Source organism: Acanthisitta chloris, unplaced genomic scaffold (genome assembly GCF_000695815.1).
Source record: "Acanthisitta chloris isolate BGI_N310 unplaced genomic scaffold, ASM69581v1 scaffold13996, whole genome shotgun sequence".
Classification (NCBI taxonomy): Eukaryota; Metazoa; Chordata; class Aves; order Passeriformes; family Acanthisittidae; genus Acanthisitta; species Acanthisitta chloris.
This window is the reverse complement of record NW_008677716.1, coordinates 2,781-15,963: the sequence shown is the minus strand read 5'-3', so window position 1 is coordinate 15,963 and position 13,183 is coordinate 2,781. Positions and strand designations below refer to the sequence as shown.

General features: G+C 39.1%; 1 protein-coding gene across 1 annotated transcript in view; it reads right to left on the bottom strand.

Annotated features, from left to right (window-relative positions):
- Nucleotides 1–208: 208 nt before the first annotated feature.
- The window catches only part of HPRT1 (hypoxanthine phosphoribosyltransferase 1), a gene marked incomplete at its 5' end in the record, with an annotated part of 15,106 nt that continues 2,131 nt past the window's right edge, over nt 209–13,183 (bottom strand). Inside the window, 7 exons of the mRNA XM_009076626.1 lie at nt 209–1,090; nt 1,713–1,789; nt 2,614–2,660; nt 5,618–5,700; nt 7,810–7,827; nt 8,818–8,883; nt 12,958–13,141. Coding sequence (XP_009074874.1) covers nt 1,043–1,090; nt 1,713–1,789; nt 2,614–2,660; nt 5,618–5,700; nt 7,810–7,827; nt 8,818–8,883; nt 12,958–13,141 — 523 coding nt within the window. The remainder of the gene's footprint in view (nt 1,091–1,712; nt 1,790–2,613; nt 2,661–5,617; nt 5,701–7,809; nt 7,828–8,817; nt 8,884–12,957; nt 13,142–13,183) is intronic.

The following is a 13,183-nucleotide window of genomic DNA, read 5'->3' as shown; positions in this document are numbered from 1 at the left end:
AGGCTGGTTAGAGAATATGCAACTGTTTCACTACCTTCCCTCAGCACTTCCTCATCTCTCTCATAGCCAGGACTATGTTAACCAAAAGCTCTACACAGGTAACATTGTAGAGTTTGTCTTCACTGCCACAAACACTTGGGAAATACATTACTAAGAAAACTTCAAGAGCACTTGAATATAGAGAAGGAGTGGCATAGATGTGTGGGGCTTATTTTAAAGAGACAGCCTTTATTTAAAGTACTTTGCTTTGTAGATCTTATAAAGTAAACATTACAATACTTCTTTTCACAAATATATTAAAATTGTTTAAATTTAAAAGGCAATTCCACTGACTGAAGGATATTTTGAAAGGAATAAAAGTGTAACAGAAAGAGGCAGCTCAGCTAAATCTAGATTTTAAACATTCTGTTTTGTCATTCCATCTTTCAAAAAAGAAACAAAAAAAAAAAAGAAAAAAAGACATTTTTTCCCCCAGACTTCCTTTACAGCAATAAGGCAACTCCAAGAGATGTGAATGAGCTCCCTGGAGATTACAGATACTGTAACTGGCTGCTCCTCATGCTTTATCACACCCAAAGGTGCAACTATCCATTTAATCACAATCACATTTGTGCATTAAAATATAAAACTTAAATTACAGATTTAAAAAATATTACTAATAGACTTCCCTATCATAAAATGCTTTACATTTACAGTACTTGAACTATTTCAGTTCTGGGTTGATGAGGTTTAAGCAATTTACCACTGCAAGAGTTAGACTCTGGAGCTCACAAACAGCACAACCCAACCAGGGGCAGCAAGAGTCATAGTGCAAATCAAAATAAGGAGTGCAGAATTGCACTAGTTGTTTACATGTCTAAAATATAAATGAACAAGACGAGCTCTTATATTGTACATGCAATAAATTATAGTAAGCATATGGCAATGGGGCTGGGGCACTCTACAATTGTAGCTGGTGTACCAGAGCTGAAGCCTGTGAAAGATAGGACTCAGTAAACAAAACATTTCAAAGCTCTGTTGTCACAGCACTTGAACTCTGCTTTCATGCTTTGTACTTCTGCTTCCCAGTTTCACTGATCACACAGATATGCTGAAAGAAAATAAAACAGAAGCTCCTGTTAGATAAGAAACATAAGAAACCAATGTTTGACATCTCTATTCCATAATGTGCTTCTGGAAACAACACAAACATCCTATACACACTTCAGTGTGGAAGAACCTCATGATACTGTTTGTGCAGAACAACTTAAGCTAAGTTTTTGACCAAGCTTTTTCGCCTTCTTTCTCCTCCCCCTAACTGTCCCACCCAATGCCTGCTGGGCCTGGTGAGCCCCAGATGAAGAATTAATGACTTAGAATAAAAAGTCAGCCCTTCTCAACTTCTTCCCAGCTCCCTCTTCTTTAACTCTTACACAACTATGGAAATGCTGTAGACATCTGGTGAGACAAGAAACCTCACATGAACTTCACATTATTCAGAGCTGACAGATGTGCAGCCTCCACTCAGCAAGCAACAGAATAACTTAGTTCCCTAAGAGCTCCAAACGCTGTCCTGCTGCTCCAGGGCCGCTCTCATCGTGGTGTCACCAATAGAACAGACTGGAACACCAGGCATGATTTACAGAGGAGAGACAGTGATGTGAGGAGATCTCCCTTACTTCCTCCTCCCTCGTTTTACATGGGCAAAAAAACATACGGGAAAAATTACTTACGTTCAAATCTCTAAAGTATTCATTGTAATCCAGGGCGTATCCCACAACAAACTTGTCTGGCACTTCAAATCCAACAACTGAAAGAGACCAGAAGTCACCAGTCTGTTAGAAAAGAACTTCCTAGAGTTCACTGGACCTTTTTACAGAGGCAATCTGGAATTTTATAGATATGTTAGCATTGTAACTTATTTTACTTCTTCCATTCAAGTACCCTCAGAGTAATACTGGAGCTATTTTTAAATTTTAACTTATTTTGTTGATTTATCAACTAAAGGAAATTAAATGGGAGCTGAACCTGCACCCCAGGTAGGGCTGCAGGAAAAGTCATTTGCAGCTTTTAGAAACAGGTGTGGGTTGGTTGCTTTTGGGTTTGGTTTTTTTGTGTGTATTTGGTTGTGATTTTTACCTCCCAGAGAAGCTGCCTAAAAAGCTATTCCATCAGCTATTCCACAAATTGTCTGAGCAGCTCTAGCAGGACAGTTTGTGGGTGGTCAGGTAGTATCAGTCCAACCTGTCCAAACACACCATAAAATGACAGAAAAATTATTAGATTATATAAAATGTACAATTTTCAAATGGCTTTCTCCCCACAGGCTGAAATGACAGACTCCTGAGTGCAGGAAAGCTGTGTGGTTTTTCCCTTCCTGGCTACAATGAGGAAAACAGGGAGATAAATTGTCTGGTTTCCAACATAGTAAAATGTTACAAAAGGTTAAGGTAAAAATCCTGTCTAACTCTATCAAACTACATTTCAAATCTTCAAATACCCTAAATAAGAGCAAAATCTATCAAGAATCCTTAGTGAAAACTTATTTGGAACATCCTTGGACTTTGACCAAAGGGTGAACAATATACTGACATACATTTAAAAATGAGTAATAGTTGTCAAAAAGTCACTCACAGTCTGGTCGATATCCCACACTTCGAGGAGTTCTTTTCACCAACAAACTGTCAAAAAAAAAAACAGTGCAAAACTGAAACATGGAAAACCACCATGTACAAATACATGAGACAGTTTTGATGACAGACAAGCTGAACTAGGCTTAAATGTGCATAACTGACAGTGTAACTACACAGATTTTAAACCATTATTTTATTTGCAGGCACAGCTGATCATGACAAAATCAGAACTTCCTAGAATCAGGAATGGTTCTCATTAAAGGATAACTAACAGGTCTGCAAGGAGAAGGCTCAGGAGATACTGATTTGGATGATTTTTCACTGTAAAATGGGGGTTTGTGTGTGTTAGGAACTCCAGGTGCAATTTAGCAATCTAGGTAAAGAGGTGACTACCTGGGATGTGGCCAAGCCAACATTAGTATCACGAAGCAAAAGTTCAGCTGCTTAAACACACTTCAATTGCACTTGTGCAATTTGTCCTTGACTGGTTTTAATTACCCCATAAATAAAATGTAGTTGGTTCTGATGACCAGGGGATACAAACCAGCTCCAGTTTTCCACATTTAATAGTCAGAAGTATAAAAAAGCATGGAGATACAGAGCTGGGGGCACTGCAATAGAGAGAAGTGTCCTGCTAGCTTAGATTATTCAGTTGAACACTTCTAGCCCTTAGAAGACAACCCCACAGACCTGACATTGGTCTCTCTGAGGCACAGAGAGTTTGAGAGGAAAATAAAAGGTGGTCAATGGCTGAATGTAAACACAGAGATCAACATAACTCCGTGCATTGAGCACAGACCTCCTTCCCTCCTGGATCAGCCCTGAGGGCTCATTTGTCAGTCACAGTTTCTATTTTAGACAGTTTCTGAAACTTCTAATTGGGAGACTTGATTTTTGAGAACTGGTGTAGGACTTGATCAAAGAAACCCCCAAATCATATCAGCATTAATGCACATCTCCCTGCTACAGCTGCTTAATGGCCTGAGAGAAATAAATAAAGACCAAAAAAACTCCAACAAAACGCCCTAAAAAAAATCTAAGAAGAAAAGAAAGAGGAGAGAGGTTAGCGAAGTAACTAAGGATGTTAAGACTATCTAGAATGACTGTGTTTAGTTGCTCAGGTCTTTGGCAGACCCAAATTACTGCAACAGGTTTAAACAAGAAACAGGTCTTTGCTTATATTGCATTTATGATTTACACTGTAGTGTTATGACACTTTTCAGTGACAACTACTTAAAATCTGGCACACTTCATCTGGCCAGGGAGAAACTCTCAATAGCCTCACCTTCAGCAGGTCACCTCCAGATTATCAGCAAGAAGAGCTGTTCCAGTACATCTAACAATTGCTTTGACATTGTTATGGCAACAAAGTGATTAGATATCACACCCAGCTCTGCTTTATCTCTGATCCCCAGCAATCATTATGCTTTTATTGGAAAATACACCACCACAGCATAGCAACACAACAGATGCAATTTAAAAAGAAGTAGGAGGAATGTTGATATTGGTTAATAATATAATATTATCCTCCACATTTCTTGCTGTTTGCAAGTAAGATCATAGAATTTTAGGCATTGGAATGGACCTTACAGATCATCTAGTCCCAACCCTCTGCCATGGGCAGGGACACCTCCTCACTAGAGCAGGTTGCTCAAGGCTTTATCTAGCCTGGCTTTGAACACTGCCAGGGTTGCGGCAGCCACCACTTCCCTGGGCAAGCTGTGCCAGTGTCTCACCACCCTTACAGAAAAAAACTTTTTTCTAATATCTAACCTAAACTTCCCCTCCTTCAATTTGAGTCCATTACCCCTTGTCCTATCATTGCAGTTCCTAACAAAGTGTCCCTCTCTGGCTGCCCTGTAGCCCCTTCAGATACTGGAAGATGCTATGAGGTCTTCACACAACCTTCTCCAGGCTGAACAGCCCCAAATTCCTCAGCCTGTCTTCACAGGGGAGATGCTCCAGTCCTCTCATCAGCTTCATGGCCTCCTCTGGACTTGCTCCAACAGTTCCATGTCCTTCCTATGCTGAGGACACCAGAACTGTGTGCAGTACTCCAGATGGGTCTCATGAGAGCAGAGTACAGGGGGAGAATCACCTCCTTTGACCTCCTGCCCACACTCCTTTGGATGCAGCACAGGATCCAACTGGCCTTCTGGGTTGATCTCACACTGCAGCTCATGGTGAGCTTCTCATCCACTGTCACTCCCAAGTGTTTCTCCTCGTAATTTAATTATGAAATGTTTTGAAACTAATTGATTAAAGGTGTAACTAAGTAGAAAAGCCTGGAGGAGCATATGACTGGGGGACTCACAGCTCACTCTCACTGTTGCACTGTGCACACTGCAATAATGTTAGTGTGCAAACTAATTTAATTCTACAACTAAAGACAGCAAACTAAAAAAAGGTCTCCATTGTACAGGTACAACACTGTACTATAGTGAAGCTGCAGAGAGCACCAGCAGAAACAAACATATTTGGAGAGACACTACAGACAAGTAAGACAACCACTAATTTTTTTATCATACTCTCTAGTAAAAGTCTACATTTATGAACTAAATTTGTGTTGAAAATACCTCTGTCAATTTAAGAGGGAATTTCTTTTAAGCCCAAAATACTGAAATTCTTCTAGATACTTCTAAACTTGGATTTCAGTGATAAAACCCACAAACCTTACCACAGTACGATCAGGGAAGAGATGTCCCAAGCATGCACAACCCCCTCCTGAAGCACTGAAATTCTTCCAGCAATAAGACTGGGAAGAAGTGTTTCCAACATCCTTAATAAATACATACATGTTCTCATAAGAAGCAATAGTGCTTCTGGAGTCTAAACAAGTACTAAATCTCTACAGACCACATCATTTAGAACTCCTGCAGAAAAGCTGCCTCCTGCTTCTCTTCCATGGAAAAGTATTCTATTTTTTCTCTGTTGGTTTGGGGTTTTTTAACACTCTGTGTCCTTCTAAAGGTGAAAACCAGCACAAATAATCATTAAAGATTTACCTGGCTACTTTCACCATCTTTGGGTTGTACTGCTTGAGTAGAGACAGCAATGTTTTCATTGTTTTCCCAGTATCAATTATATCCTGAAAACAAAAAACTCACATAAGGCAGAATATTAAACATTTCAGAGTAGCATTTTCAAGTTTCTACCACAGAAATTGCTCACTCACAGTAGCATGAAAATATGGCAAACTACTAATAATAAAAACGCTCATAAATTCTCTCAACCAGATATAGGTGACACATAACACTGTGCTTATGCAACTATGTGGAGTAAAGTATCACACACATTAAGAGTTCTTAATTGTTGTGGTTAGCTATGACTTTGAAAGCAGTTGCTGAACCAGCAGTTACTGCAATGACCTTCTTGGCTCCTTCTGGAGATTTTACTGTTTGTCCTTCTTGCAGCTCTGAGAAAAGGTTTAATTCCAGTGTGATAAGAGTAATATCAGTCTCACTGTTGAGCTCATTAACAGACAGATGTATTCAACAGAAGGAAAAGCAAGAAGGGAAAACAGGCAGAACAATCCACTATTGCAGTTAAAGTAAAGGGAGTGTAATTTACATTACAGATCCAAGAAATAGCCAAAGAAATTGCACTGGGAATATCTGCATGCAGTTCTGAAGTCTTAAACACACTGAAATAGATTTTGACACACTGTTTTAATCCCAACCACTGCACATACAAAGAGAAAAAAAGAATATATAGCTTAAAACTGAAGCATCAGAAATGGATTCCTCATTTGAAATGAAACAATCACACAATCTTTAGAGAGACAGTCCTTACTCAGCCCTGAAATCAAATCTATCTGAAGTAGGAGGTAGATAGCACAGAAGTAGCAATGTCCTGGTTTATTTTCCTATGTCTCCCAATTAAAATAAGAATCAAACAACAAACTCAACAGAGCACTTGTCAGCAATGCCATTAACACTTAGTGCTTTTAATTATGGTTACAAACTTAAGAAAAGTTAAAGACATACAGGTATACAAATGAAATTCAAAGCTGGTAAATAAACAGAAGCAGCTACTTCCATGCTCCAAGATAAAAGCAGGACCTATTACTGATTTTGTGTTGTGTGATTAGGTGTTTATTGGAAGCGAATCTCTATTTTGTACAGTGCATAAGGCAAGTCACTGGTTAGATGATTCACTGAATAAATGAAAAACTAACCTAATCTGGGGCTTACATTAATCTGAAATGGAGCAGAAACATAATTAAACATCTGCCTATCTGAAGCAAAATATATTTCAAAGGACAGCACTGGTCACACAGATGACTGCTGTATACACACTATTTTGGTAGGAGTTTTGGAACTCAATGTGCTTCCTGTGGAAGCAACCTTCCCAAATTAGGAAAAAAAACAACATAAAAAACACATTTTATGAGAGGAAACATCCTTCCCCCTTTGGCTGCTGAATCAGTTGCCATAGCTGTTTCTTTGCTTACAAACATGCCATTTCCATTACTTGGAGCCTTAAGACATTATTAGATTGCACATCCAGTTTTCCTGTCTACTGCTGTTGCTTCCCTATCCTGAAATCGTCAACTGTACTCAAGAAAAAGTGATTCTTGCTGAATATGAGCAAGAGAACCTACTAGGCAATCAAACTGAGCTGTACTGTACCTGGTATCACTCAGAGAACTAAGACAAAACAGATGAATGGGGAATTTAGCAACTGCAAAATTCTCATTAAGAATTAAGTGTTCTCCACATCACTATTCTCTAAATAAATTACACACAGGAACACTGAGCTGAGATCTGTTTGTCACGTATTTTAGGACATTCCTACCAGGAACCTCTTTCTACCTCTGCAGTTCAGTTTCCTAACTTGCTGTGATAAACCCAGAACGATAATATGCTTCATTCAGGCTACTTTTTAAAAGAAAAAGAAAAGGGAAAATAAAGAAAAAAAAACATTTTAGAATTGACAGAATCCCAGAAAACTGAAAGTACATGCAAACCATTTCAGATGGATACTTTCCTTGTTAAATGCAGCAGTTGAATGCAATTTGAGAATTCAAAACACAGCTCAGTTGCAATTCAGAGACCACTTGCAAAATTCAGGCCTGAAATTGGAAGCTGGAAGCCTTGAAACCAGAAACTGTAGGTTTTCTGGCTTAAGAACAACTTCTATTAGAACTCCTTTACCAGCCACACATTAGAACTTCAAAGTGAAACATAATACTTACTTCTACGATCAAAACATTCTGGTAGGGAGAAAAAAAAAGGGGGGGGAAGAAAAATCCATTAATATCTCAACAAATTACAATTTCCTATTAATCTCTACCTTATTAATTTTCATTGCAGATAAATATTTGTACATGTATGTTTACATATGTAACAGCAAGTTCTTTGAAGTTCACATTTCTAATGCTCTAAAAACAATTAGCTGGCAATGAGATTCTCCTCAGCAGTTCACGGAGTACAAAGTGGGTTTTAAACTATTTAGACTCTGAGAATTCTCAATAGATGCAAAAGAGACCAAGGCAGAGTCTACACAATTCATATTCCTCTAATGCAAACGTGTCCTACTGTAGAGACACCTACAATTCTGTCATACCTACATCCTTCGTGTTGAACTGAGACACAGATGCCTTAAAGATCACATGTGTGTAAGGAGAAGGGAAAAGTGATGTGTTTTGACACAGCAAGAATGTGTCAAACCCAATGCTTTAACCCCAGACATCTGGCTCAGTGATCTCCATAGAACAGCTGGAGAAAAGCAGATTCCCAACCTATACTCTCCCATTTCTTCCTCTTGTCACTGCCTGTCACAGCAAACTCCATTCCTAACCTGGGCTGCACATTACACATCTCAACAGGATGAATTCCCACCACTACTCCAGTGGAACAGCAATACAGGAAATAAGTAACACCAGCCTCTTTTAAAGGCAGTTTGTAGACAACAACCCGCAGAAGATTATTCCTCTCAGGCACTGCAGAAAAACCAGTCCCCCAACACTTTGCTGACACTGAAGGCATTTTAATAGAGTTGGGTTTTTTTAAGTTCAGACTAAACTGATGGCTTTGATAGAGCTTACCCACTCCTCTAGTACACAGTGGTGAGTATTTAAAGGAAACATTTCCATTTTTAAAACTCTATAATCTTCACAGACAATAAGAGCAGCCTTCAAATCAAGCAGGTATGTGAGTTCTTTAGTGGATTTGTTTGCTTTTAAACACACAAAGAGCCATACCTTTCCAGTCAAGGTTGAGAGGTCATCTCCTCCAATGACTTTGATATCTCCAGTTGACTGATCATTCTAAGAAAGAGGATGAGAATTAGCATTACAGAATTAAACTAAAGTTTTCTTGCAGTAAATGTCAAAACTGCAAAGTACTTAACCAGAGAATGTTAATGCTTTCACGAACACAACACCAACAGCATCTATTAACTAAGAAATCACAAACTTCAAGGATGGTATTTCAGATTAAAGACTGTTTGACAAGAGATTTGCATCAATGTAGGCACCATCTCTCATCTGTGACCATTATATATACACATGTATCTGAAAAGCTTAGATTTGCTATGCATCCCCTACAGATATGGAAATGGGACAAAAAGCACTTTGGTTTCCAAGCTGCAGGCTGCTATATAGCTGGTAATTTACCTTCTAAACTTCAACGCTTTAAAAAGCCTTACTGTTAATAAGAATCAGCAATCATAGCAAGAATGACCAACAAACAAGGCACAGATTACTATTTAGAACTATAAGCTACAAAAATAGCCAGAAAACCTTATGCTTGCCTAGTCTACAACAAATATTGGTAACAAGTCAAATTACTTCTTACAGCATTTGAATAGCAACACAGGTACATGATCATTACAACACAGCATTTTGCTTCAGTACAACTAAACTGTGATAAAAACATACATGAACTGTTATATAGGGAAGTTAAAACCAGCTGATAGGAGTCCTACACACATCTTTGCAGTTTATTTAAAGTCACTCAACTGACTGAAAACCTTGACAGAGTCTTACAGTTCCTATTAGATGTGACCTGCAGGGGCTGAGTTCCTGAGCAACCAAAGGATAAAACCAACAGTTAAAGATTTCTGACACTGGTTGTAACCAGATTTCCGTTGGAAAGGACTTCGTTTAATAATTAAGCAATGCTTTTATTATCTTCAGGAGCTTTATTTCCGAGTTCAGGACTGGTAAGACTTTGAAGCTTCGTGGTTTAGCACATTAGAGTTTTACTGTTTAGATCTGTTTTCACTGCCTCCCTGTTGTCCCTGCTGGAAAACAATAATGCCTTACAAGATTGTAACTCCTGACTTGGAGACTCCAAGATCACCTTTTAAAAAAGGGATTTTAAGTTCCTTACAGTGTCTGCTGTGTGGAATGGTTAGCAGAGACCTCTCAGAATACTGCTGTGACCAGCCTAACCAGAGTTTACCACATACTCCACTCAAAATCCCTGTTTTCCCAAGCAACAGTGCAACACATCCAACTGTCTTTTGGCTGCCCTTAGTGACTACATAAGCAACATTTTCTCATTTCCAAGTTTAAATGCAGGAGACTGATGAAAAGCCATTCTTCTTCTAACACAAACAAAATAAACCGTTTGTCAAGAATTCTGAGCTCTGGATCTGTTCACAAATACTATCTTCCCATTTCTTAACAGCTTGCCAGATCATTAGCATTCATCTGTAAGGACTGGGAAAACTGGAATTAGGAGCAAAGTTTAATCGCAGCTTGATCATGTCAGTATTCTTACAGAATTATTTTTGGGTGCAGAACAGTATGAACTTTGCATTTCAGCATGAAAAAAAACCCCATATGCTTGTAAATATTAAATGATCAGTTTGAAACAAGAATAGAAGCTCAATTACATCAATTACAGAACCATTACAAAAGTTCAGCTGCTTCATTTATACAACCAGGGTATTTTTAACATCTTTATCCAGCCTGTAAAGGCAGGCAGCATCACCTAGTAATCAGCCACAGACAGTGACCAGAGTTGAAAACTCCAATTTCAATTGTCTATTACACTTTGTGATGGCTTTCACATCACTAAATACAGATCCCTTCACATAGCATAGCACAGATCAAAACTACAGAGCAGATTGAGGATTCTGACACTATGACTGATGGAAGACCTAGTCACACTTGTTACACACATGCTCATGTTAGGCCAGTCTTATCCAGTCCATCAAGTTATGCAATCTAAGGGACCTAAGTCTGGATATTAATAACCACCTAAGCGAGCCTACAGAAATTAAATGCTTGTAAATACTGCAGTGGAGGCATCAGGTAACAGGAGCTTCTCACTCATCTAGAAAAAGAAAACATTCTTTTATAGAATTGGCTGACAAAACCAAAAACCCTGAAGCCAACACCTCAATGAAAACATTCTGCTTCAACAGCTTTCTGTCTAGATTTCTCTGCTTCCCTCTTCATCTACTTGTTTTTACTACAAAGACAGGCTTTTAATTTCCACAGAACTTATTTTGCTGCTCTCTCTCCTGTCAATAGTAGTTCTGGGGGATAACAAACAAAAGCAGCTGTAGTAGAATCATAGAATCAACCGGGTTTGAAGACACCTCAAAGATCATCAAATCCAACCCAAATGTCGTTACTAGAACATGGCACTAAGTGCCACAAAGAAACAAACCAAAACCACACCTGACAGCAGAAAAAAGGCAGCCTTGCTGTATAACAGAGGGTTTAGTCAGGTGTTTCAAAACATTTCTCCAAGTTTGTTTGCAAGTTCCCAAGTGAAGAGTGTGAGAGGCTGTAGTCTTTATATTGTATTTTAAACAAGCTAAGTAAGTTACTGGAACTATTCCTTGAGGAAAGCAGAAGAGACACAATTTCCACACTGAAAAAAAAAAAAAAAGAAGTGGGAGCCATCATTTCCTATTCTTTAACATATTATCCTGTAATAGAGACATTCAGTTTTCTGTGGCTCTCACAGAATATTTGGGCATGTGGGAGCTTAGAAGTTAAGGGGACTGGTGGTAGGACCTTATCCTTCTGGGAGGAGCAGAAGAAAGGGGACAAACAGTTCTCACTCACTGATTTTAACACAGTTCACAAGCACAAAGTGAGATACAGTGAAGGGCTGGCATGAGCCCTTCTGCCCAGCCTTGCCTTCTCGTTCAAGTACGTAACTAAATTCCTGCCTCATGTTCTGCAAACGTGAATGTGGTCTCCAGGTAACCCCTGGACAGGGAGCTGTGTGTGTGCCTCAGGCAGCCAGGGCTGCTTGTCCTGCAAAGGGCCTGGGCTGGAGCCCCATGGAGTTCTGGGAGTCACCGTGACACACTAAGGATCACTTGACAGCAATCACGGATTTATGAAGCCCTGCAACAGTCCAAATTAAGCCTGCAAGTAACTCCATCCACAGTTTAAAGAAACAAAGGATGAGGCTGAGTTTCCAATTCAGAAATCTCTACTTTTTGCTGCTGCAACAGGCACTGGTCTATAGCTGTGACAAGTAACCAACACAGCTGACTTGACTGCAGAGCTGCTGATACAGAACTAACAGCACAACCTCGTGAAACAATGTATTCAAACGCTATGAACTGAAACAAAAAGATGTAATTATTTTTTCCGCGCTAGAGATGGTCTTGGGGAACAAATCAAAAACTTCTGAAAGCCTGAAAACATGAGACTAGGCTGACAGTGAGTTGGGAACCATACAGTGCTGACATACACCTGCTTCTTCTCTGACCTGCACAACATAACCTTCTGTTTCCTTCTATAAAACAAATTACCTCATGTTACAGAATGTTCAATTTCCCTATGTGAAAAGAAATTATTTTCCAGAAATGTAAACCCAAGGCAATCTATGCCTAGTCTTGAAAAGCTAGAGAGGGCACTAATCTAAGCTTATGTACCTAGTATTTCCTCAAGGCCAAATACAGCTGATTTTGTTCACTCTTCGGCTGAGCCAAACAAAAGATGAGATAGGGAACTTGGGTATAACTGTTTGTTGCAGCTTTCAATTCATCCTGTCCAAGAATGATACCTGGACCACATAAAAATTCCTAGAATTAAGTTTCTGTAACCACAGTTTCAGGAGAATCCCCTGTATTAGTCTAGAGCCAGAGCTGTACAGATGGGCAGAAGGCAGAGAGAAAACTGCTGAATAAGTAAAGGGGTCTCTGCTCTGCATAAGGATTTTACTGGGCTGCAGAGATAGCAAGGTCTAAAAGAAAACACATTATGTAATAAAGTAGAGAAAAAGTAAATTAGCTTGTGACCCTTAATTCCCTCAATTATTTGTTTAATATTAGCACATTTTGGCAACAACAATATTAAACCACCCCTGTTAATAATTTGCACTCAAACTTAGCTACAAATAGCACAGTACTGAGGGATACTTACACAATAACTCTTCAACCTAATGAAGTCCACGGTCATGGGGATTGATTTGTCACTGTTTCTGTTCAGTGCTTTGATGTAATCTAATAAATCAGCAAAAAATTTATAGCCACCCTTGAGTACACAGAGTGCCACGATGTGGTGTCCTCCCATGCCCTTCATGATTTCTCGTGCCAGTCTCTCCGTCCTAAACAAAACCAAGGAAGAGTTATCTGTCACATTTCACTGC